Genomic DNA, 25,618 nt, shown 5'->3' with positions numbered 1-25,618 from the left:
GTGAAATATCTCGAAAACTATGCGTCTGAGGACGGTATATGCGTACATATTTTTTAATCCTGAGGACCTCCTCTATCTATCAGTACCATCAAATCGCGGCGCCGCAAGAATCGTAATCGTGTCTTGTATATCAACAGTTTTATAAATTTAACAAAAGGAAAAGTGATTTAATTTTTTATAAGCAGGCAACGCCATAAAACCGGCCAAATAAACGTCAACAAGAACAACAAATGTGTTTTGCAAACCATATTTCACATTAATTTGCAATATATACGAAAATTAATTAAAATTAGCTAAAGTATTGTTAATGAAAGTGTAAACAAACCGAAATGGACAGTGTAAGTATTTTTTTTATATAGAGGCTATATTAAACTGGATTAATCAAATACTATTATTCTATAGGAGCTGCGTAGCAAGGTGGAATCATGCTGCCGTACAGCCGAGGACTTCACGAAACTATACTACACATCCTTTGATAAGCGACGCCATGTAAGCATGTACCTATTCCTATTTTTTACCCAAGTAATATATAGAGGTCTCTTAAATTTCTAGCAAATGGGTCGCATGTATCTTGATAATGGTTTACTTGTTTGGAATGGTAATGGATCTAGTGGCAAAGATAACATACAAAAATATCTAATTGATTTACCTACTTCGGAACATACAATAACAAATTTGGATGCACAACCGATTATTGATGAGGCCGTTGGCGGTCAGTTAACTTATATGATACAAGCCGGTGGCACTGTGCGCTACGCTGAAGAAGTGGTGCGACCATTCCAGCAGACGTTTATCATCACCGCACAGGAAGATAAATGGAAAATTGCCAGTGATTGCTATAGACTGCAGGATGGGCTAGCACGTATAGAAAATTAGCATAAGTAATACGATCGATGGTTAGATAATACAAACAGCATATTTTATACAACAAAACATTAAAAATTACAACACGAAATGTTGGTCACTGACGCTTGTTTATTAATTTTCAATTACATACTATGACACAAATCTAAACCCTATCACGTTATCTTCTAACTTAATTACTCCTCTTTTGGTTTCTTTGCATCGGGCTCACCAGACGATTCTGTGAATATCGGCTTCGGCTGTGTCTTTTTGTACGCCGGCGCTATCCAGTATGGATTCTCCTCCGCTTCTTTTGCATATTTCAAAATTGCTTCACGTGGATCTTGATCATCGTCAACGCGTTTGCTGAGACCCAAATTTCTAATGACATATGATGAGAGCGTGCCACCTGAACTTGCCACACGACCACCTTGGCCGCTGGTGATTGGCAAGTCAGGACGATGTGATTTAACAGGATCCAAACGCTCTTTCTCCATTTTCTTGCGTGATGACTTGGATTTTTCCTGTCTAAACATGGGTAACGCATGTGGTGTAATTATCTGCGATACACCGATCATTTCTGTATGTTTCTTCTTGCGATGTGTCTTGACAACGCACAATTTGGCGCCACGCGAGCTGAGTAGCTCATCATAATAGCATTTGATGACACCATTGCCACAACCGACAAAAATCTGATTCAGCTTTGGATGCCACATTGCCTTAATGACGTGCGAATCGGTAACCGCGATACGCTTCACTTCTTCAAATGTCTGAGTGTTATAAAAATGCAATTGCGCCTCTTTCGAACCCTTTGGTAAAGATTCACCCGTCACCAGCATTTTGTCATCCGGACTAAAGCAACAGTCCGTGGTGTCATAACGCGAGAAGAGTCCAGTCCACGTATGCAGCGGTTCTTTAAACTTACGCAAATCCCACAACTTCATAGTTTCATCATTGGAACGTGTGGCCAACTGTGTACCCAAGTACGAAAATTGTACTGAAGTAATTTCCGAACCCTTCTGATGTGCGCCACGCAAACAATGTGTCGTATTAACAAACATTTTACGTGTGTCCCACATTTGCACCGAACCATCTACACAAGCAGCGGCGATTAGGGTGGCATCACGATTGAAAGTGCACGCGGAAGCATTGGTACGCAAACCACCCAGCGCTCGTGTCTTAATTACCGTCTTTTGCTCCTTGGACTTTAAACCATGCCAAATGCGTAGAGTGCCATCAAGCGCTGCAGTAAGAAATTCTTCACGTGTATACGGATGCCAACAGCCAGAGGTGAGTTGTGCAGTGTGACCCTTTGTACGTGCCATGTCGCTTATATATTGATCACCCTTAACACATTCCATTTTTTCGAAACCATCACGATCAAGAATTTTCGCTTGTGAGTTACCCGACACTACCAGTATCATATCACCGGTAACGGAATAATGTAGTGCTCTTATGGGATAATTCTCACATGGTTGTATGGTACGAAAACTACGCATACCAGCATCCATACCGGCAAAGTCCCAAAAACACATATCGTAGTCGATGGAGCCGGACACTAGACGTGCACCTGCAGGATCGCCTGCAAGGGCTAGTACGGCGCGCGAACCATGCTGCATTTGCACCTCATGAGTATTCGGTATTTTACGTTCAAGATTATCGTCATCATCCTCCTCATCATCGTCGTCATCATCATCATCACTATCAGCATCTGTCCTTTTAGGTTTCAACACAGTTTGTTTATCGCCGTCTGTTCCTGTGCTGAGCGCTTCAGGTGGTAAAGGTCCAAACGCAGGCTCATCATCTGAATCGTCATTGCCAATTGGTTTAGGTTCTTCGCTTTCGGTACGCGGTTTTGGTGGTGCAACTTCACGCGCTTTTGCTATTTGCTCCTAATAAATTTTGAACTTTATTTTATTTCCACATACATGCAAATACACTTTTACTTACATTGATATCGAAGACTTTTGCTGTTTTACGCCCAAAACCGCTTATACCCATTATTTCTTTAAGATGCTGACTTTCCATATCTTCAGTCACCTCTTCAACTTGCCGTATGAGCTGTTGCTTACCCATTTTCTTGAAACCACCGATACTGGCCGCTGAAGATGAAGCGTCATGCTGGCTTTCTGCAGGCTTCTCCGTTACCACAGCTGGTTTATTTGGGTTAAGATTGATTTTCCCAAAGGAAATTTTATTACGATTCATTTTATGCACTTTTAAGTTGTTTTTAACATTTGTTATTGATTATTTTTATTATGACTGTTCAAATGAATTATTTCCAAACTTTTGTTGGTAGCTTTTGACGAAGAGACAATAAATAAATGAAAGAAATGGAAACAGCTGTTTAATACACCGGTTTGATTGTAAATGGTTCACATTTCTTGTGTGAGACTTAACCCTAGTGTGATTATTAAAAAACCAAACTATTAAAAAAAAACTACAAAATTTCTTTTGACACAATTTTTTATTGTGCTAACATTTTGTGTATTTTACATTGTATGAATTTAGAAGTTTAAGTGGTTAATATGAAATATTTGCAGACAATTTTGCTTACAAAAATACACCAATTTGATAACAAAATTTCTACACCCTTCTGCATTAAACAATTTTCTTCTAAATATTGTAAATACAGAAATGTAGTCTAAACATATTTTACGCTTATAACATTACAACCTAAACAAAAACCCGGAACGCCGTTATTGAGGTTCAGTAGAATCGGTTGGCCAACTTCATAGCACGACATTTCCGTTTGAAGAACTCATCCTTCGCGGGCATATGCTCGTGATTACGCCAAATACGAAAGTGTTGTATGTCCGCTTCACGCGACGGCATATAGGCGAAGAAAGTGTCCCTGGGATGATTGCATATATGAGGCTTAATTGCCAAGTAAAAGGTACGTGATTGATCCATTATAGATGCGTTCAATCTTCTGTAATATTCATTGCGCAAAATTTCGGTCTAAAAGAAAATTGCTTTAATACAAAGATTTGAGCACTCATATTACCTCTAACTAACCTTTTTCATGAGGTAATCTCTGCAATTGTAATTGACATAAATGGCATTGCCCAAACTTCGGGCTGAGGGCATCAGCACGTCTGCGGTCATCTGTTTCAAAGCGCGGAATGTTGGACGTGTTTTAATATGCATTTTGACCAGCTGCTCCCGCGTATACGTTTTACCGTAGCGTGTCTCCATCCACGAAAGTAAGGATGGCAGCTTATGTGCGTCAGGCATTGAGGCTAAGACATACTTTGGATTTTTAGCCAAGTAATCGAGCGCATTTTTCAGCATACTCTGCATTAATTTCCTATCTTCCGGATCATAGTAATCCATTTCCACATCCAAAAAAGGATATCTGCGTCGATTTTTCTCTAGCTCTTCCTCTGCAGCCATTTGAATATTTTTAGCAGCCACGCCTTCTTTGAATGCTTTCTTTGCGTAAGCTTTCACAGCTTCATCTAGATTTTTTGGCGCATTCGGATCATTCTTATCTAAATTTAAATCGCTGTTTATAATTTTTAAGAATTCTTTCTGCACATTTAGACGCGTACTTTCACGTTCCTTGTGTGCGAACACTTTGGGATAGTCGAACATGTACGGTTGATTTTCATCAGGTGCTTTGAAATACGATTCCGTTTCATGTTTTGCCTGCTCGGAATGCCCATAATCGTAGTTTTTCACATATTTGTAACCACAATCGCAAGGCATCTTATGTAAAATATCGCGCACACTTTGTTTCTTCGTCGCATATGGGTTTGTACGTTTGCGCTTAAACTTTGATGGCTTTGTTTTGCATTCCCTACAGCATTTCGCTTTGGCCTCCGCAGTTACAGTCAAACAGTCGCCAATCTTTTCTTCCATCCAGTTCGTACCCGTTTCTGAAGAGCTCGGCAGACTGTCGTTACTCTTCGTAGAAGTTGCTTTATGCTCGTGTACGCAACCGAAATCTCGCTGTGTTAGGCAAGTTTCACTGTGGCATGTCAAATCAGTCCATTTGCTTTGTGCGCCACCGCACAAACGTTCCGCGGTGTTAAATTCCTTTGAGTCACAAACTCGAATCTCATCTTGCGAAATAATCTGCATGTGACTACGAGTGCGACTAGCTAATCGCTTGAATTGCGTCATAAGCTCATTAACGTCCTCTTCAATCTGTCTACGGATACGTTCAATACGCTCCTGAATAAAAAAAAATACGAAAAAGAATTAATAAAATAATTATAGTTTTGATAAAAAAAATATAATTTTCGAGTGATTTTTGTAACATTATCATTCTAATACAAAAATCACAATATATTCCCCTCAATTGGGCCTTAAACTTGAAGAGAAAATAATATCCGTGATTTGAACTAACCAAATTTCCAATATCACTGAGTGCGTGTATATACTCACCTCCCGCTTGGGTGTTTCCGTATCGAAATATTTCAAGCATTTTTCTTGTGCTCGCCAACGTAATTCATTTTCGAGATTTCTCTCCATTTCCTCCAATGTTTGATGATGTAAGCATAAGTTCTTTTTCTGCATATCCTCGTGCAAATATACTTCTGGATTTAAAATATTAAGCAACTGTTTTTTAAATACGTTTTTTATCATAACCGATTGCCTTGGTAATTTGGTTTTGAATATTTGCTGCATTTTGTCGGTTAGCATTTCCACACCCGTCTTCTTGCCGGGGTGCAATTGATAATCGGCAAACCAGCGATTGCTCTCATTCGGTATGACGTAATGCGAGTCCCGAAGTACATCTTCAAACATTAATTTGGTGCGATAGGTAGGCGGAAATGAGGTTAGCGGATGCTCATAAAGTCGCGGCCGCACCAATTCATCAAAGTATGGCAACTTATACTTAACTCGCATGCTATTGATGGTCGTTTTTTCGTTTTCGGTTCCAGTCTCGTTTTGGAATTTTAATTTCTGTTTGGCGATTTTCTTCTTCGCAATGCGTCGAATTTCTTCTTTTGTCGGCTGTTCAGGCGGCAGTATGCTATCTAGGCCGCGTAGCGTGAATAATGTGTCCAGATTAGCAATGCTTGATAGAATTAATTGTTCATTTAGATTGTAATCTGGTCCATCGGTTTTGTAAAATAATTCTTTAATGAACCATAAAAATGCCAAATCATTGCCGCCGCTCATGAACATGAGGAAACGTATGTTAGTACCACTGATGCTCGGTCGTAAGCCAATATGATTTAATAAGTTCCATACGCGATGTGTTGTACCCTGTTCAAGGTCATCGCGTATAGCATAATGCAATTGGTGTGCGGCCTCAATTTGAAAGGAAGACAAACCGCGATACCAATGTGGCACATCTTCATTCTTGACAAAGTCCTCGATAATTCGCTGATTGCGTCTTGTCGTATGCGCTTCCAATCTGGTAGCACGTTTTGCACCAGAGAACATATTGCACACAATTTAATTTAATTTATTTTTACAAAATAATTTCTTTAACAATGAAAAATCAATTTACAATACAATAATCAAGAAATACTGAGTTTATGTACATAAATTTGATAAATTGCGAAAATTAGAAATTCTAGCAGAGCACACAAATTTAGGGAAACGTTATTTCCGACAATGATAAAAATTCTGAAAGAACTAAAAATCTATTCAAAATTATGATTGACAATACAAATTTTTCCTTTATCCAAAAAAAAAAAAATAATATTTCGAGTAAAATTATTGATGTTGTCAATAAACTTTTTCGAAATGCACACATAAGGGTTAAGCACAGAGCGTTTTTTAACATAATAATATTTTCATCACAAAATTTGTTTTACTTTATCTATTTCTATCAAAAATATTTGCCATACATTTCTAAGCATAGTACTTGTACTGTAGAGTGGTAAACTAACATTTCATTAAGTGTTTTAGTATTAAAATTTAGCTTTTCCTCAATTTTTAAATTGCAACGTCAATAATCTTTTGAACACGTTATTGTGAATTATTGCCAATTGTTCACATTTCCTGATATTTGTGCGTGGCAGCACTTTACGCGTAACGGTTCTAAGCTGTTAAGACCGAAGTGAAAAAGTGAATTTAATTTTATTTAGACTTTGAGGAAATTATCTCTTAGTAAAGTTAAATAGTGTTTCATATTTTATTTAAATAATTTATATTAAATAATTGTGTAGTAACATATAGTACAACAAATGCATTGTGTTAAGTGAATGTGGAATATATTGGAAATAGATCGCCTCTAGATTGCGTCTCTCATAAAAAAACTTCTTCTTACTCGACATACATGCATGTATGTATTTATGCATGTATCAGCTGAATAGAAACCAATTAAGGAAGGGTTAAATTTGGGTGCAAGAGGAACGAAATTACATATTTATACTCGGGTTATAAGGTTTAGACCAATTCCATTCTAATTCAGCGTAAAAACTTGGGCATTTAATTTTATTAAAGTATTACTTTTTGACCAACTTGAACAGTTTAAAGTCAGGTGAAAAAACGGAAATCATTATATGGGGTGTTTTAGGGACATAGTAAGGGACGAACTGATTGCATTAAGTGTACTTTAAAACCGATTTTTAAGGAATTTTTTAAATATACAACACACACACTCACCGACTTATGCTTCATAAGGTTTATTAGAAAAATAGGAATACAAAGAAGTTGAAGTAGTATCGACCCGATTTTGTCTATTTTTCTCAATACCACATACTAAAAAGAAATTCCCTGTCATCAAGGTATCTCACATACGTACAATCACCAATCATATGGACTAGAGTCAGCCGGATGTTCGAAAATCCTGATGTAAGTTATATAAGGGCTAGGTCAAGTTTTCATCCGTTTTTATCCATTTTAGAAATTTTCTCATTTTCATTGAGACAACTGACATAATGGCTGATACAAGCGGTACAAAGTCATCCGGAAGTTGGGAAAACTTTGTGTTAGGTAATATGGGAGCTAAGAGAAGCATTGAAACGCAGACATACTGTTGTCAGGAAAGACCTATTCCTGAATTTCAATTATACATATATCTTACACGTTGACCGATATTTGCGGTAAAAAGTCAACTGTTGGTACTGGGGTCCAAGTATTCGGTACCTAGGGGCTTGAACAGTTTTAGTTGGATTTGGACAATTTTTGATCATAAAGCGGCATACTTTAAAGGAATTAATCGTGCAAAGTTTTATTCCGTTATATTAAATGCTTCTTGACTTGTGCACTGGAAAGGGAAAGAATCAAATGGAATTTTAAATTATGTTCTCCGTGCGACACAAGAATGTGAGAAAAATGTGACGTACCAAATATGGTATGTGAAATCGGTCGAACGGGCTCCGAGATATACTTGTATGACTTTACCTAATTTTTTTTTTTAATTTTTACACTGGCTCTTATAAAATCCTCTCATACCATCACGGGAGTAAAATTTTTTGTTCCTGGCGTAGTTTTTAACAGTACCGTTATATGGAGAGTGAACGGGGTTATGTTCCGATTTCAACTGTTTTCGCAGTGGGTAGGGTACCTCAAAGGATTTGTGCTGAGCGAATTTGGTTGTTGTACCGTAAGTGGTTTAGGAAATATGTACATTAGGGCAATTATAGGGCGGGACCACGCCCATTGTTTCAAAATCTTTAACTCAAAGGTGCCCCTTGCTACTGCGATCCCCTGTGCCAAAATACAGTTCTATATCTTAATTTAGTGTTAGTTATGGCTCTTTGTAAGATTTTGGGAATTTTTTTGAATTTTCACACAAAAACTACAGTAATTGTATATTAAGTACTTAGTTGTGTACATATTTTTAACGAAATCTTAAAGAGCAATATTTAACATAATATTTCAGTAAATTTATTTATCAAATTTTCACACCTCATAACCAATTGTTTATCAAAATAAAAATTTCGATTGAATTACAATAAATTTTGCAATAAATCAATAATTACAAAGTTATATCATACAAATTAAATATCAATAAGGGTTTTTCGCAAAACCCAAAAAATTTAAAATACAGCTTGGTCAACAAATTACAGAGGTTCAGTACTGCAAATGCATTAAAAAACTTGGCTTCTCCATCCAATTTTTTCAAAGCGGTTGCAGTGCTTTAACATCTAATTGACTGATATCTAAATTGTCATAAAAGTTGAAGAAATTTGTTTCATTATGGCATCACCAATTACTAAATACAGTTAGCACTTCTGAATTCTTTCGGTTATTGTCCAGGAAGTCTATTATGTTTTGCCCATTTTGGTTTACAGTCGCGTGGGCTCCACACCCGAAAGTGCTGTATGTCATTGGGTCGTGAGGGTAAATAAGCGAAAATTGTTTTATTTGGTGATCGTCCAGCGTATACATATGGTGTCATGGCTATGTAGAGGTGACGAGACTGTGCCAAAATTGCCTTGTCTACACGTTTATAAAACAAGTCCTTTATGCGATCGCACTGAAAAACAGAAAATATAAAAACAATTCTAAAATGTTATGTTTACGAGGTTTGTTATTTCATGGGTTTTTGTAAGAAATATAACATTATGCTAACAAAAGTTTTAAGTGTCTAAATCTAATGTTCATTTAATATTTTCGAGAATTTTTTATAATTTGTCCTTACAAATTTGTCATCATTAACTTTTTCTTAGACTAAATTGCCCTGCTATCATAACTAAACTAATAGATAATTAGAACTCATTATTAAGGTTTTGCTTCTTTGGTCATAGAAAATATAACAAATTTTCTAACAAACCTCGTTTACTTATGTTCGTAAATACATACAGTGATTTTTATACGCACCTTTTTCATTAGATAATTATGACAACTATAATCAATAAATACTGCCCGCCCAAGATCCGTTGGTGATGGCAATGCTTCGTGTATCTGAATTTGAAGAAGCGCACGAAAGAGTAGCGTCGATGATTTGAAAATTTCGAACAATTCCTTCTGGGTATAGATTTTGCCATAGCGTTGATATATCCAATACCGTAAAATTGGTAATTTATGTGCATCGGGTAGTGCTGCTAAGACATATCTAGTATCCTTAGCCAATCTTTCAATTCCCTCTTTCAACATTTGATGCATTAATGCTTTATTATTCGGATCATAATACGTATTTGCTTTCGCACTTGGCAATAATGGTTCGGTGTCATATTCAACATTTATACGGCTTTTTTGAAAAGTGTTTTCCATTGCCTTCATGGTACAGTTTTTAATTGCCTCATCTATATTTTCTCTAGATTCAGCATGGTGATTGCTTAAACGCTCCTCACTTCTAATTGCCGCTACACATTTTTTCTTTATATTTATATCATCTTCCTGTTCGAAAGGTATATCAAAAATCTTTTGATAATCGAATTTGAATGGAGTATGCTTGTGCGGTGCATTAAAGAATGCTTTAGTTTCACTACTTGTGTCTGAGTGCCCATAGTCGTAGTTTTGCATGTAATCGTAGTTACTATCACAGTTATTAACTTTCGGTTTGCACGCGTTATGTGCCTTCATCAGTGGAGACTTTATACTCTGCATTTTGTGATTTTTCAAATGGTTTTTGCGTAAGCAATCCCCAATTATTTCGGGTTCAGTGTTGTTAACTAAATTTTGTGCACGTAGTTTATGTTCACTCTTCACACTTAACGTTTTTCTCCGTGTACTGTTGCAAATCTTCGGTTTGAGTCCAAAATGACACTCGCTTTGTGTTTGTGTTGATTGACATTGCAGCCTTTGGTTCATGCATAAACTGCATGATTCCTTTTCCATATTACTCCTCGCATCATTGCTTAAGTTGCAAACTTGCAGGTCATTCTTGCCCCATAAAAGCAGTTGACTTCGTGATTTGTCAGCCAATTGTCGGAATCGCAACAAATGCAGATTTACATCGTTCTCAATCTGTTTGCGCAGGCGAGCGACGCGTTTCTGTGGAGAGAAAAAAAATCGAGTTCATGAGAGATCGCAGTTCTTCTTAAATCTTTTACAGGCATTTGAAACACAATCTGTCACATCTCATTAGATATCTAATTTAAATATATATAAATAATATATATTTAATAATGCATAAAAAGTTGGACTAAGAATTGGTTCCGAACAGTTCTATGACTCTCTTAAGCTTCTATACTCTTTTAAATGCCATTTCCGTCAAATGACCACTAACCTCTTTCTTTGGTATATCCAAATCAAAATACTTTCGACACTTCTCGAGCGCTATCACACGTAACTCGAGCTCTAGACTCTTCTCCATCTCTTGCATGACTTTATGATGTTCACATAAAATATTTCTGCCTAATTCATTTCGACTATTTTTTCTCAATGTCGTACCCGATAATCTTAGGCTCTTAAATAATTGTGCCTCAAAGACTTGACTGGGAATTTTGACTAAATTTGCTTTGAAAATTTCATCCAAACTTTGATTAACCAGACTATTCGCAGTTTTACGGCCTTCATTGGGTTCGTAATTGGAAAACCAACGACTGGACTCATTTGGTATAACGTAATTTGGATCTTTGAAGACTTCCAAAAATTTCAGTTGTAATACATTTTCGGGTGGATGTGCTGTAAGCGATTTACCAAATGGACGTGGACGTCGTTGACGCTCGAGATATGGCAACTTGTATTGCTTGTTGAAGGAGCCAGTTTGTTTAGGTAATGTACGTGGTAATAACTTGCTGTATTCCGTTTTCCGTCTAGACATTCGTTCGATTACAATTTTACTCATTTTACGTTTGGGTGGTGTCTTTTTTGGTGGTTGTCCGGCCGGTAATAGATTATCTAGTCCGCGTATGGTAAAAATTAAATCCAAATAAGCTATACATGATAAAATCAACTGTTCATTCGTATTGTAACCCGGTTCCCCCGTTGTGTAATGTAAATCTTTTAGAAACCACAGAAAGGCCAAATCATTTCCACGACTCAATTTCATGATAAATCGTACATTCTTTTTCGATATCGGTGGGCGTAAACCGATCGTATTCAAGATGTCACGCACACGATGCGAAGTGTCCTGCTCGAGGTCGTCACGAATGGCATAAAGTAAATTTCTGGCCGCACGATATTGAAATGACGATAAGCCACGATACCAGTCTGGTACATCTATCGAACGCATATATTTGTCGACGAACTCGCGTTGACGTTGCATGTCTCGTGCCACCCAGTTGGTGGTGGGTTTAGCGTAGTTTTGTAAAAACATTATTATACAAGAATTTTGATAATTCCCTAAATAAAAAAAACTAAACAATTTTAAATATTACACTTTATAAATTTGGCTTAAGCAGCTGAAAATTTTAATTTTCCAATCATAAAAAAAATTCTCGAAAAATAGACAACTAATTTGAAATGCACAGAAATTGATTGAGCACTTTTCCTCTGAAATAGTGTTAGGATTTGAAGTACTATATGAATTTGGTATAATTATTTTTCGCTGTGGTGAGTAAAATAATGGTCTAATTTTGGTATCACTGCGAAATTCGTCTTGGGAACTAAGTCAGTCTTGCCAGCTATAAATTTGAAAATATGAATGGCTTTGCCTATTGTAAACCAGCTTAAGTTCCACCAATAATGTAGGCATGGAGTTCAAGTGCAGAACAGCATGTTGTTGGCGACTTTAGATGCCCGAAACGCCTTCTATGCCTTTTTAGATAGGTATGTAGATATGATCGACACTCTCGAAAAAAGCTTTAAAGTCCCCGGCTGCTGTGGTGCGGAGAAATTAGAGAGGGATCACGGCAAATTGCAAGAGCAGCACAAGAATCCATTCTAAGCCAGGCTTGTGCAACATCAGCTACGACGCTATACTAAAACTTCAAATGACAGACGAAACGTACTTAATTGGCCACACGGACGACATTGCAGCAGTAATTAGAGCACGAGACACAAAAAAGGGAGAAGAATCAGGTCATGAACGGACGTTAGCATGGTTCCACTCACACAACCTCCAACTCGCTGCGGAAAAGCAGAGTTGCGTCTGCTAACAAATAAGCACACACCCTCGAAAACTGTGGGAGCTAAAGAAAATAACAAGAGCGCAATGGAACAAATAAAGAAAGATACAATAACAATATTACAACGAAGGTCTCCCGAAAGTCGCGCCAGATGAACGGCCAGACTAATAAAGACCTAAACTTATAGACAAATCGTAAATTTAGAGAAATCGACTTCTACACAACTCTGCTGTTATCCGGTTACAGATACTTCAAAAAGTACCTCCACAGAAAGGGAAAAGTTGAAGAGACGTCATGCCCATACAACAAGTCGACAAAAACGCCGCTGAACACACATTTTTTAATGTGTCCGATGGCAATGAGAACGCACCGCCGTAATAGAAGACCTTGGTCTAATACACGCGGGCAATTTAATCAGCGTCATGCTGTTGCTGCGCCGGCAACACTGATGGTGCGGAAGGCATTTTCCACCTCCTCATCCGCATAAAAACACGTGCTATTTTGGGAACGGTAAGCATTTGAGCAGCAGATCACTCCATCGACGAACAAAATTTCAAAATATTTGAAGCTTTTCGCGTGCTCTATGAGCTTTATGACGACATTGATACAGTTAAGCGTATACAAATTAAAGGAATGCACTGGTTAGGCCATGTCATACGCATGAAACACGATGCTCCTTCGATACGAAACCCATGAGGGAGTAAAGGAAGCAACGGTGCCCACGCATCCAATGGAAGGATCAAGTAAATAGGGACCTTTCTGCACTTTAGGATGCGCTGGCGTGATCTCGCAAGGAATAGAGTCAACTGGCGATGTTTTGTGTTCTCGACCCAGACCGACTCACGGTGGCCAAAGAGAGAGAAGAATAGTAACAAATAAAAAAAAAATTGTGAAATTGAGGAGACTAAAATTAAGCTTAAATTTAGAAGTACGATGAATACTTGAATTTCAGTTAGTGTTACATTCATGATTTCTGTCAAATTCGTAATCGTTTACTCTATAAAAACTCAACCATATTATATCAATTTCATTAAAAAAAATAAACCGAAATTATTCGACACCTTTCCATTTGACAGTCAAATACGTAAAAATGTTTGCCCTAACAATTTCATATTCACAACAACTTGTTTTTCGTCAAATTAATTATATGTATATATACATAATTTTTCATACATTCTTGGGATAATTAATATTATTTCTACATAAATTTATTTTTCCGCTTTCTCCATGAAACGCTTTTTATCCCATTCGGCCTTAGCGTCCATACGTTCGGCTAGTTTCCAGGGCTTAAACAGATAGTTATCAACTCTTCTTGCTGGTAAATAAGCAAAAAATGTAGCACGTGTTGGTAAGGCACATAGCGGAATACGCATCGCAAACCAGAAGTAGCGAGCTCGCTTCAATAGATCCGAATTGACACGATCATAGAACTGGCGGCGTGCTATGCCCACCTGTAATTGGATAGATTAAACAAATGAAAACAATTTCAATTCATGTCTCCTATGATTTATAAAATTATAGACATTAAATTCAAACTCAGAGCTATTTCGGAAGGGCAGAGCCGATCGGCTTATGTTGATCTGTGTAGTGCACGTGCGCAATAATTTCTACTCTAGAATAAGTTTCTTAAGTGTTGGTATGAACCTTTTATGCCCATATGCCGATTAGTTTTCACGAAATGCAACCCAACAACGTTCGAATAAGTTCCTTACCTTTTTCACGATATATTTATGACATTTATAGCTTTGCAAGAATTTTGTGCCGATTTCATATGGTTTCGGAAGCATTGTGCGTAATTTCATTTTCTGTAATACATTTATTATTTTTATTGACTCATTTAATTCCTTAATGCGCTGTGCATGCGTATATCGCTTCCCATAGCGCTGATAGATCCATTCACGAAGCATCGGCAATTTGTGGGCATCTGGCAATGAGGCTAGTACAAATTTTGGATTTTTTCTCATCTCATCTATTGCAATGCGTAACATGTCATTCATTAGTGTCTTATCCTCACAATCGTAGAATGGTAAACGTGGCATATCCGGCGGATACGGATCTAAATGTATTGATTCCTCTAAGTAATTATTTTCATTCGCTTTACGCCATTCCTTTTGATTTTCATTCCACGTTTGATCTGCATTATTCTTTGCCAATTTCGCCAAGTCAGGTGTTAGATCGTCTAACTTCGGGACACATTGCTCTTTCGTTTCCATGGCTTCCACACATTTATCTTTAATAAATATTCTTTTATCATTCTCGTCTTTGTAGCGAAATATTTTCGTATAACTAAAATGATATGGTTGATTTTTGGTTGGACCCACAAAATAACGTTCCGATGACGGAGGTGTTGGACTTATGTTATGAAATTGTTGTAGTTCAGATTCTCTTTGCCCAAATGATAAACGATGACCTCTGTTCATCAATAACGATTCAACTTTACTCAAACCGTTTAATTTGCTATCTGATAGTTGAGTATATCTGGAGGTACGACTAGCCGCCATCGATAATAGAGAAGGTGTTTTCGGACATGGTCCAATATCGTTACAATTTTCTTCCTGATCATCCTGAATTAAATGCTCACAATAACCCTCTTTGCCGAGTACTCGTATATAGCTATGTTCATCTTTGTGCGATTGCAATTTTTTATGATAGTGCAGACGATACATTTCGACTTCGGTTTCCAGCATTTTTTGTATTCTTTCAAGACGTTCCTGGAGAATGGAAATATACAAATATACAAGTACTAGCTTTGTTTTTGTTTTTTCAATGATGTTAGTAGTAGTTCTTTTATATTCTGTCGGTAGCTTCGTTGGAAAGAGTTAAGCGCACCGAGAACCGAGTCAATATATAGGTCAGTTTAAATGTTGAAATGATTTGAAATCGGGAAACATTAGAAAAACGTAAGGAAAACGGGCAACATAATACGAGTAGCAGTAGTATTTTCGGATAATAATACGAGGCTCTGTCAGAATTCGCTAATAATCATCACGATCCATTCAAGGTCGAACTTTCGAAGTAGACGACTTGCGACTTTTTTATGAACAATAGTATTGCACCGAATAAGAATAATTCTCTATTGGCTATCGACATCTGTCAAAATATAAAACCACCTTTTCTAAATTCTCTAACAAATGAAACGTATTCAGTTTTGTAGTAAGGAAAAGCGATGAAAAGTTTTAGGCAATTTTAACTGAAAATTTTGAGCGACTGTGTGAGAAATTCGGGTTCTATACTCTCTTTGCTAGATTAAATATACTATTTAAAAATCAATTTCGAGTTAATGTTAGTATTCAGTATCGAACGTTTTCCTTTCAACTATTTCAAATGTGTTTAATTGTTTTTTTATGTAAGTTCATACCTGTTTTTTCTTTTGAAACAATTCAAGGCTTGCAAAACACTTTTCCCGTTTTTTTAATATGAATTCTGTACGCCGTAGTTTCGCCTCCTCCTCTTCAATTTGATGTTTCTTACACAATACTTTGCCTTTCACTTCGTGTAGTCCACTTAATGCATAATCAATGACCTCAATAGCTCTGTTAGATATAATCGGTATTAATTCTAAATTATCCGAAAGATTATTGAGAACATCACGTATCGTTTTATTTGAAATACGTTTGGCTCTATTGAAACTATGTTTGGCATACCAACGATTTTCTTCATTTGGTGGCACATAATTTGGATCCTTATAGACTTCATAGCGAAAGAATTTTACCTTAAAATCAGGTCGTTCTACTTCGAGTGGTTTACCGTATTGTACGGGTCGTTCTAGCTTGTTAAAATACGGTGATGAATGCTTTTTTACTAGCTTATGTGGTGGGCTTAGCCAACTTTTATCTCTTAACTTTTGCTTTCGACGTTTTTCCAATTGCCGTTTGGATTGGTGGCCTGGCGGTAAAATATTATCCAATTCCCGCAATGTTGTAATCATATCAAGATGTGCTATAGATGTAAGTATTAGTTGTTCATTTAGACTACTATATTCATCACCAGGTTTTTTATAATACAACTCCATCAGAAACCATAAAAAAGCCAAATCATTGCCGCCGCTCAATTTCATAAGCATTTTCAGATCCTTATCGCGTACAGCTGGTATTAAGCCCAGTCGACTTAGGCAATTATGTACGCGATGAGACGTTTCCTGGGCGACATCGTCACGTATCGAGTTGGCAAGCTCATCGGCAGCTTCTGTTTGAAATGGCGAAGTGCCACGATACCAAGCTGGCACATCTCTATTATGCATAAACTCAAATAGAAACTTTTTGTCCTTGCGAGCGCTTAACATTTTATTAAAGAATTTTTTGTAAAACAATGAGAAAAATATATAATTTGTTTCCGCGATATATTTGTATTTCGAACGAAATTGCACAGAAAATCTTAGATACCAATTATGATAAATTTCAAGAGAAAATTTTCAAGAATCTATCCATGTAAAGCGCACGAAAAAATTTGATAGAAAATAATTGTATATTGTCATTTGACAATAACTGTCGTCAGTTTTGAACAGTTTTGAGTATGTTGTGAAAATTAAAGAAGGTTTACAGTGTGATATATTGTAGCATGTTTCCTCATTAGGTTATTAAGCATTGTAAATGAAATCCGACTTTTTCAATGGGTCTGGTAGTGAACGAGGGCAAAACGAAATATCTGCTGTCATCAAACAAACAGTCGTCCCACTCGCGACTTGGCTATCACGTCACTGTTGACAGTCATAACTTTGAAGTTGTAGATAATTTCGTCTATTTAGGAACCAGCATTAACACCACTAATAATGTCAGCCTGGAAATCCAAAGCAGGATTGCTTTTGCCAACAGGTGCTACTTCGGACTGAGTAGGCAATTGAAAAGTAAAGTCCTCTCTCGACGAACAAAAACCAAACTCTATAAGTCGCTCATAATTCCCGTCCTGCTATATGGTGCAGAGGCTTGGGCGATGACAGCAACCGATGAGTCGACGTTACGAGTTTTCGAGAGAAAAATTCTGCGAAAGATTTATGGTCCTTTGCGCATTGGCCACGGCGAATATCGCATCCGATGGAACGATGAGCTGTACGAGATATATGACGACAAAGACAGCGGCTACGCTGGCTAGGTCATGTTGTCCGAATGGACGAAAACACTCCAGCTCTGAAAGTATTCGACGCTGTATCCGCCGGGGGAAGCAGAGGAAGAGGAAGACCTCCACTCCGTTGGAAGGACCAAGTGGAGAAGGACCTGGATTCGCTTGGAATATCCAATTGGCGCCGTGCAGCGAAAAGAAGAAACGACTGGCGCGCTGTTGTTAACTCGGCTATAATCGCGTAAGCGGTGTCTACGCCAATTAAGAAGAAGAAATGAAATCCGATGGCTGGTGGTACTTTTCGAAAGTTAAGTTCAAGTTTTCCTTGGTATACAGACACATTAGAACTAACCGTAGACCTGTTGCTGTTCTTGTTGTTGTAACGGTTATCTAGTCCCCGTTAGGTTGGTAAGGTTCAGATAAGTTGTTATTGAGGTCATCCAACGGTAAACTCAGGCAACGTGCTGTTTCGACGTGGTGGGATTATAGGGAATGGGGTCTCAGATGTGTTAGGTTAGCAGGGCAGGCAAAGAGGCGGGGACTCATTGCACGTGGATATACAAGGTCTGTCGCAAAAACAACAGGACTGTTAAAAAAACAACAAAAAATTAATATTTTTCTAGTTATATTTTTTTATTCCAAGTAGTTTCCTTGTGCTTCGATACAGCGTTAGCCCGGTCAATTAGCATGAGTGTTTAAGGTCATTTTTCGGAATGCTCTTGAGAATATCGGTCGTCGCCTTTTGGATAGCTGAAATGTCCTGAAACCAGTGTCCTTTCATGGGCAAATGAAGTTTTCCAAATAGGTAAAAATCACAGGGTGCCAGATCAGGTGAGTAGGGTGAGTGATTAATGGTTAATATGGAGTTTTTTGTCAAAAAATCAGTGACAAGCGTCGACCGATGACACGGCGCATTATCGTGCAACAGGCGCCAGGACCCTGCCTCACGGTATTGTGGTCGAGCACGATGAATGCGTGTCAAAAGACGCTTCATAACACCAAGGTAAAACACAGCATTAATCGTTTGGCCAGGTGGGACGAACTCTCGGTGTACAATACCCTCGGAATCGTAAAAACAAATCAGCATTGTCTTTATTTTTGACTTCTGAAGACGACCGACTTCTGATCGTCACAGAGGTTCTCACGACCTTCTTGGAATCGCTTAAACCACTCATGCACATTACTACGGGATAGGCACTGATCACCATAAACTTTTTCATCATTTGAAATGTTTCAGTAAACGTTTTCCAAAGCTTAAAACAAAATTTAATATTTGCTCTTTGCATTCTACGACCGATGATCAAAAGCTGCTGTCACTTTTTGATCGATAACATCGATTGTAGTTATCCAATTGTCTTAAAATTTTTACGAAATGTCAACAAGTGATCAAACTTTTTATTTCATATACCCACCAATAGGTGGCGCCACCAGAAACAATTATATTTAAAAAGTTCTGTTTCTTAGACAAGTAGAAGTTTAACCTGCTGCAGTATTCGGAACGAAGCAGCGCAAGTGTCACTCTCGATTCTCGCGGCAACTCGAGCTTTTCGTCTGCAAAGGATGGCGATTTGACTGCAAGTACGTCATTCACTGAGAGCGAGGCGGTGAAGGTGTTAATAGCTCCACTGTGAATGATTTCTGCAAAGCACCCCAGCAGAAATTGCTTGTAAAGGAGTTCATTATGCTTCTTAACTGGGAGCATATGGACCTCACTGTGCAGGTGTTCGATGGGAGACATCATGAGGCATCTCGTTGTAGTCTAAAAAACTTATTCTTAAAATTTTGAATTTCTGTCACTTTCGGGGTCTCACAGAGCGGCGCAGAAAAATGAGATCTCGATTAAACTTCAGTATGAGTATTTTAATAAAGTTTTGCCTCCCAAAATTCTTCGCAATAACAAAACCGCAATCGGTAAGGAACGGATATTCCAATAGAAACATAGAAACAAGTAGGTTCCAGCATTGCGTGTTCTGCTTGTAGAGTGAGTTATATATACTTTAACATAAATAAAAACCCCTAATACTCATGTACAGTATAATAGATGATCAAACCTAGACGAAGTTACTATTGAGAAGGGAATAACTCAAAGGGAAAACACGATCTTTTTTTGACAATTTATGTATTGCTAGTCATAAAGCCTATATAAAACATGGAGAGCACAGTATGTGTCTTTTGGAAGAGTTTCAGTTCTTGTTCCGCTTTTAATAAGCAAAAGGAGTTTTTTCTTGATTTCGTTGGTCTTTCAGCCTCATGCGGTTTGTTCAGCAATGAATTTGAGAGGCTTCTGTATGTAAATCCATCTCCGTTTTTTTTTGAATTTATCTACTCTGATCAAGCTTTCCCATTCCCCTCACTTCTAGCTATCTATCAATTAATTGTATCCGTCTGCTTTAAATACAATAATTTATTTCTTTTAAATACTTAAGTGATAGACTAACATTAAATTTACTACACAAAATATGTCGGAAAAGAGATTATACAGGCAAATTGTGCTTTCAGAACCCTTCCGTAGCTTTCGATTTCTGCTCTCTCTGTCTTTTGTCATGGTGGGTTTTCATATCCTTAACTTGTCGCAGGTTCCACGGATTAATGTGATGCAAATCGTTCATGCGTTGCGGCATATAAGAGAAGAATATATCACGCTGGGATATCGAGCACTGAGCGTCATTCATTGTAAGCCACATTAGACGTGCGTTCTCCATATAAGCTTTATTAGTCTGTCGAAAGTACTTAGCACGCATACGTTTCGCCTACAAAATGCATTGAAAAGACGTAAGCGGCAGACGAACGTGCATAAAAATTAACCTTACCTTCTTTTGCATGTATTTATGACAAGTAGACTTCGGATGAAGATATGCTATTTTACCGACATCATATGTCGTGGGTACTTGTACGCCTAATCGCAAATTGTTAATACCTTTTGAAATTTTACGCGAATGCGCAAAATCGGCAACACGCTCCGCATACGTATAGCTTTTGCCGTAACGCTGATAGATCCATTCACGCAGACACGGTAACTTATGACAATCCGGCAAAGAAGCCAACACATATTTGGGATTCTTAGCTAAATGCGCAAGAGCGGAGCGTAGCATGCGATGCATCAATTCCTTGTCCTCACAATCGTAGAAACCTTGCGCTGGCATGTCGCTGGGTAACTCCTGAGTCTGTAGCAAATGTTGTTGTGCATCTAAATTTTCGATCGATGTTAGGCCGATCGCTTTACGTGTACGATGATAGCATTGTCGCATAGTTTTCTGTTGCTCATCCCATTTTGTATCGGCATATTTCCGCGCCACCTCGCCCACATTCGGCACATCGTAACAATGATCGATCTTTCCATTTTCATCTTCCTCGAGCATACGTGCACATACTTTCTTGATGAATTTGTCTCTATTAAAATAATATTCACAATTGAATATTTTTTCATAATTAAATTTATACGGTCGATTGCCAGTGGGCGATTCAAAGAATAGTTGCGATGCGGTAGGCGAAATCGTCTTTTGATGCCCATAATCATATTTCTGTATATATAGTCTATCGGTTTCGCTTAGTATGGAACTTCTTTTCATATCTAAAAAGCTTGTTGCTGTGTCGCGTTTCACGGTCCCACCGCCCAGCAGACGCAATTTGCTTTTCTGACCTTGCGACTGTGTGTTAGCGTCGCTCTGTACAATTTGCTCTATGCGCTCCTCCTTTAAGGATGGTTCCAATGTGCAAAAGCTACCATCGTCCCGGATCGAATATTCACTATAATTGTCATTGTTTAGCATATGTAAATATTCCTTGTTATCCTTCACTTTGTCCTTATATTTTGAACGATAAATAGCTACTTCTTTCTCCAAAGCTTCGTGTATGCGCGTTAATCTCTCCTGCAAAGCATTCATAAAGCTCGTTTAATTTGAAATTCTTTACTGACAAAAGAGTTAATAACGATTATAAAACTAACTGGAGATATATCTACTACTACCTACTTAAATAAAGGAGTCCGTTGTTGATGTGCCATGTTCGCGGAAAATGTGCCACATTTAAGAAAAATTTAGATACAAAACAAGCTCTAATAAAAGCTCTACGTCGATCGATTTTTAATAGATGCCGCTGCCTATCAAACTTTTTTATGGAATTTAGAGTAAGAGCTCTCACTAGAAGTGAATGATGCCAACTGCCATATTAATAGACTTAACAAAAACCATAGTGTTTAGTGAAATCCACTTTTGGAAACTTAACTTGTCTGTGTATTGTAGGCGTTCAAAACAACATAATATGGATAAGCTTACGCAGGAGACCCTTAGCTGTCGTCGTATAATGAATAAAATGATCCACCTCCGAGCTCGCGTTAGGTTAAGGAGCTGGGAATTTAGAAGATCTCTAAGAGTTCTATGATGGCAATGTGGTTTAGGTAATTGAAACCACGCACATTAGTTGCATTAGAGTCGCTGGTACCTTGGCAGAGGCAATACTATTATCCATAAGGTATCTGCTCAAGACGATAGAGATCGTACTTTGTGGTGGATCACCTAAATCAAGTATTTACAGAAAAGCAAATTATTTATAGTTTTACGCCTAGATAGCCCTAATATCCAAGTATTTACAGAAAAGCAAGTTATCAAGAGGCATAAATCGCCTAGATAATCCTACTAGGCGCGTGGTAATCCGTCGACAATTAAACGAAGAACGAATATTAAAAATATTGGATTTCCAAAGACTTAAAACTAGATTATTAGTTCATCACAAACACGATTGTGATCATACCTCTTTCTTTTTCCTATTAAATAAATCCAAACTTTGCAAACACTTTTCCCTTTTTTCCACTTCCTGCACTATTTTCTTCTGCTCCAGGTCTTCCAGTTCCTTTTGGTGATGTAGGCATAGATTCGTTTTTTCACTATATGTATCTAAATGTCTTAACGCTGAATCAATAATACGAATGGCTGCTTTTTCGCCTGTATTTTTAGTACCGATTTCTTTAAAGAAACCATCAAAATACAGGCGAAGCTCAGTCAAAGGTATGCGTACGGTTTCCTTGAACGTATACATAGCGAACCAACGATTCTTCTCATTGGGTGGTTCATAGTTTGCATCCTTATATTTTTCATATGCTCTAAATCTCACTTTATAATCTGGTCTTTTCAAGTTATGCGTCGCATTAATCTGCTTGGGGCGTTCTAGCCTTTGAAAATATGGCATTAGCTTACCATCTTCCACAATACGCATTTTCTTTGGTATTTTATTATTAACTTTTATATTTGCATTGTATTTTGCTATGGTACGCTTAGATTTATGGCCACGTGGCAATAGACCATCTAAGCCACGTAACGTTGTGATCATATCCAAATGTGCAATACCCGAAAGTATTAACTGTTCGTTGAGACTATACTCATTTTCATTTGACGTCTTGTAGTGAGATTCCATTAGGAACCATAAGAAGGCCAAGTCGTTGCCACCGCTTAATTGCATAATTAATTTCAAGTCCTTATTGTCGAGCAACGGCTGTAAACCCAATACGCTAAGACAATAACGCACACGATGTGCCGTGTCCTGTTCAACATCGTCGCGTATGGACATCATTAGCTGATCAGCGGCGTTGAGCTGAAAAGTGGAGAAAGCGCGATACCATTGTGGTACGTCCTTGTCTTTTAAAAATTTTGCTAATTCCATTTTGAATTTATTATTTCGCCTAATAGACGTAGATCTCCGTTGATTGCCCATTTTTTAAAACATAAAATTTAGATTAAACACTTAAATAAATGTATAAATAATACGGTATACAAAAAATTTCGTATTAAAAATTTTCACGTATTAATTTGAATGTCACATCATAGGAAAACAGTTACAACAGTGTTTTCTTTTTGAATTCCAATTGAAAAGGTATTCGAAACAGCTATGCTTTTTCAATAGCTATTATGCGACAAAATTTTTCTTCGTAACTAATATAATTAGTTTCACTTATTTTCTACTATCTCGATAAGTCTATACGGATGGGTTCGAACCAAATAATCCAGTGGGAGGTTGTGTCTTTTCAGCAAAATTAGATACCAAAATTGCCTTCCGTCTACCAGATCACTGAGTGTGCTCACAACAAAGAATATATTTATATAAACAAATAGCCAAGCGGTTAGCGAAAAATCATAGACAATCATAACCCATCTAGCAGCTTTCCCAAAATTGCAAAGAAAATTGTCGGGCACACAATACTTAATATAACAGGAGCCTGCCAAAAGTCAATGCCCAAGACTTCCCATAGCAAATATATAGCAACAGTTTACTGTTGAACAGAAAATATCACCCAACTCAGACGCATATGCCTCCGCCTTCATAAATCCTACAAGAGGTCCAGGCGCAGAAGAGCCGGATTCCGATTCCGGGAAGCCAAGCAGCAAAAAAGGAGCTGAAGCTGTCATCGATGATAGCAAAAAGAAAAAATTGAAGGAACTACGCGTTAAGAACAACCTCTGGGGACTGGGGAATAAAATAGTAATGAAGAAACTCGGTGTTCGGACAAAGCAACCTGATGGCATAAATACAAAAGAATATTGTTGCTGCCGACTTTAGATGTCCGAAACGCTTTCAACGCTCTCGAAAAAATTGAAAAAAAAATCCCCGACTGCCCCTGTGCTATGGAACGAACTACCTTAGTAACAGAGTAGCACAAGGATCCATTCTACACCAAGTCTTGTGAAACATCAGCTACGACGATATACTAAGATTCGAAAGGCCAGACAAATTGTACTTAATTGGTAAAGCAGACGACATTGCAGCTGTAATTACAGCACGAGACATAGAAGAAGCGCGAAGATATCAGGTTATGATACGGACGCAAGCATGGTGTGACTCACACAACCTCCAGCTCGCTACGGAAAAAACAAAGCTACAACTGCTAACAAATACGGACTACACAATAAGCAGTAACTTCCCTAGGCCTAAGGTTGAACCCCAGACTAACTTTATTTAAATCCATTACGCCGCAGGAAAGGCAGCGGAAATCACCTCCCAACGTAGCAGTGAAGAAAAGAGAAAGCTCCTAATGTCGACAACAATCAGCGACCTTTTATACGGAGCTGAGATCTGGGTAAATGTGCTTTAAAAGGAAAATCGGCGTAAGGTAGATGCACCGAACCTCAGAGTTGGATCAGCCTACCGAACAGAGTCAGGTTATGCAATATTAGTTATAAGCAGTAATGTCCAAACTTATCTTCTGGCATACAAAAGGAAAAGGCTGTAGGAGCTAAAGAAAACATCCGAAAATAACAAAAGCGCAATAGAACAAATAAAGAAGAATACAATAACAACACGGCAAGGAAGATGGGAGAATGAGGATCACGGCAGATGGACGGCCAGACTAATAAAATACCTAAACTCATGGGTAAACCGTAAATTTGGAGAAGTCGACTTTTACACAACCAGCGGTTATCCGGTCACGTATACTTCAAAAAGTTTCTACACAGAATGGGAAAAGTCAAAGAGCCGTCAAGTCTATACAAAGACGCGACAGAAGATGCGCTAGCAACGAGAACGCCATAGGTTCAGGTGGTTTCACAATAGGCCTCCTAAAGGCCTAGGTGCGTCCCATCTACCTACTGTTTTAAAGTTGAAAATCATGGTAATAGTTCACAACTCCTGACATAAATAGCACGTTTTTCAAAATTTGATGGGAAATTGCCCGTGCTGAATCCGGCACTCAGCTTTCTAACAATATTATTTTTACATATGTATGTTGTTTACCCGAAGTTGGAAAAAATATTTTAATAATGCTCGTTCAAAACAGATAAATACTATATTTTACCCAGTCAAAGTGCTTTCTTATAAGAGAACCTTATACAGCAGGAACCATTTTTGTCTAAAGGTGGATAAAAAGA

At 37.8% G+C, this 25,618-nt stretch overlaps 5 protein-coding genes across 5 annotated transcripts; 1 reads left to right on the top strand and 4 right to left on the bottom strand.

Annotated features, from left to right (window-relative positions):
* Positions 1–198: 198 nt before the first annotated feature.
* LOC120771749 (NTF2-related export protein) lies at positions 199–964 on the top strand. Its single transcript, XM_040099920.1, has 3 exons — positions 199–338; positions 403–489; positions 553–964. The coding sequence occupies exons 1-3, from the start codon at positions 330–332 to the stop codon at positions 874–876; spliced, it is 420 nt and encodes a 139-aa protein (XP_039955854.1). The 5' UTR covers positions 199–329; the 3' UTR covers positions 877–964.
* On the bottom strand, positions 956–3,051 carry LOC120771748 (gastrulation defective protein 1 homolog). Its single transcript, XM_040099919.1, has 2 exons — positions 2,794–3,051; positions 956–2,735 (listed from the first exon to the last, which is right to left on the bottom strand). Exons 1-2 carry the CDS (start codon positions 3,049–3,051, stop codon positions 1,041–1,043), a joined length of 1,953 nt encoding a protein of 650 aa, XP_039955853.1. The 3' UTR covers positions 956–1,040.
* Positions 3,052–3,514: 463 nt separating this feature from the next.
* On the bottom strand, positions 3,515–6,272 carry LOC120771640. The gene is made up of 3 exons (XM_040099740.1): positions 5,236–6,272; positions 3,862–5,022; positions 3,515–3,804 (listed from the first exon to the last, which is right to left on the bottom strand). Exons 1-3 carry the CDS (start codon positions 6,241–6,243, stop codon positions 3,553–3,555), a joined length of 2,421 nt encoding a protein of 806 aa, XP_039955674.1. The 5' UTR covers positions 6,244–6,272; the 3' UTR covers positions 3,515–3,552.
* A 2,535-nt stretch (positions 6,273–8,807) lies between these two features.
* Positions 8,808–17,052, bottom strand: LOC120770725. The gene is made up of 6 exons (XM_040098304.1): positions 16,069–17,052; positions 14,423–15,421; positions 13,931–14,161; positions 10,928–12,013; positions 9,577–10,692; positions 8,808–9,232 (listed from the first exon to the last, which is right to left on the bottom strand). Exons 1-6 carry the CDS (start codon positions 16,990–16,992, stop codon positions 9,002–9,004), a joined length of 4,587 nt encoding a protein of 1,528 aa, XP_039954238.1. The 5' UTR covers positions 16,993–17,052; the 3' UTR covers positions 8,808–9,001.
* A 3,180-nt stretch (positions 17,053–20,232) lies between these two features.
* On the bottom strand, positions 20,233–23,505 carry LOC120771758. Its single transcript, XM_040099940.1, has 3 exons — positions 22,515–23,505; positions 20,576–21,634; positions 20,233–20,515 (listed from the first exon to the last, which is right to left on the bottom strand). Exons 1-3 carry the CDS (start codon positions 23,469–23,471, stop codon positions 20,261–20,263), a joined length of 2,271 nt encoding a protein of 756 aa, XP_039955874.1. The 5' UTR covers positions 23,472–23,505; the 3' UTR covers positions 20,233–20,260.
* Between the last annotated feature and the right edge of the window lie 2,113 nt (positions 23,506–25,618).

The sequence above is a fragment of the Bactrocera tryoni genome, chromosome 3, assembly GCF_016617805.1.
Source record: "Bactrocera tryoni isolate S06 chromosome 3, CSIRO_BtryS06_freeze2, whole genome shotgun sequence".
Lineage (NCBI taxonomy): Eukaryota > Metazoa > Arthropoda > Insecta > Diptera > Tephritidae > Bactrocera > Bactrocera tryoni.
The sequence above is the reverse complement of the archived record's forward strand: the minus strand, read 5'-3'. Positions and strand labels throughout refer to the sequence as shown.

Coding starts and splice junctions, on each gene's coding strand:
- LOC120771640 (XM_040099740.1), bottom strand. CDS start 6,243: ATGTTCTCTGGTGCAAAACGTGCTACCAGATTGGAAGCGCATACGACA. Junction 5,023..5,235: donor CGGAAACACCCAAGCGGGAG/GTGAGTATATAC, acceptor TTTTTTATTCAG/GAGCGTATTGAACGTATCCG. Junction 3,805..3,861: donor GAGATTACCTCATGAAAAAG/GTTAGTTAGAGG, acceptor ATTTTCTTTTAG/ACCGAAATTTTGCGCAATGA.
- LOC120771749 (XM_040099920.1), top strand. Junction 490..552: donor CCTTTGATAAGCGACGCCAT/GTAAGCATGTAC, acceptor TTAAATTTCTAG/CAAATGGGTCGCATGTATCT.
- LOC120771748 (XM_040099919.1), bottom strand. CDS start 3,051: ATGAATCGTAATAAAATTTCCTTTGGGAAAATCAATCTTAACCCAAAT. Junction 2,736..2,793: donor CAAAAGTCTTCGATATCAAT/GTAAGTAAAAGT, acceptor AAAATTTATTAG/GAGCAAATAGCAAAAGCGCG.
- LOC120771758 (XM_040099940.1), bottom strand. CDS start 23,471: ATGGGCAATCAACGGAGATCTACGTCTATTAGGCGAAATAATAAATTC. Junction 21,635..22,514: donor TTAATAGGAAAAAGAAAGAG/GTATGATCACAA, acceptor AATGCTTTGCAG/GAGAGATTAACGCGCATACA. Junction 20,516..20,575: donor ATAAATACATGCAAAAGAAG/GTAAGGTTAATT, acceptor TGCATTTTGTAG/GCGAAACGTATGCGTGCTAA.
- LOC120770725 (XM_040098304.1), bottom strand. CDS start 16,992: ATGTTAAGCGCTCGCAAGGACAAAAAGTTTCTATTTGAGTTTATGCAT. Junction 12,014..13,930: donor AAAAGCGTTTCATGGAGAAA/GCGGAAAAATAA, acceptor AAAGTGTAATAT/TTAAAATTGTTTAGTTTTTT. Junction 10,693..10,927: donor TGGATATACCAAAGAAAGAG/GTTAGTGGTCAT, acceptor TTCTCTCCACAG/AAACGCGTCGCTCGCCTGCG.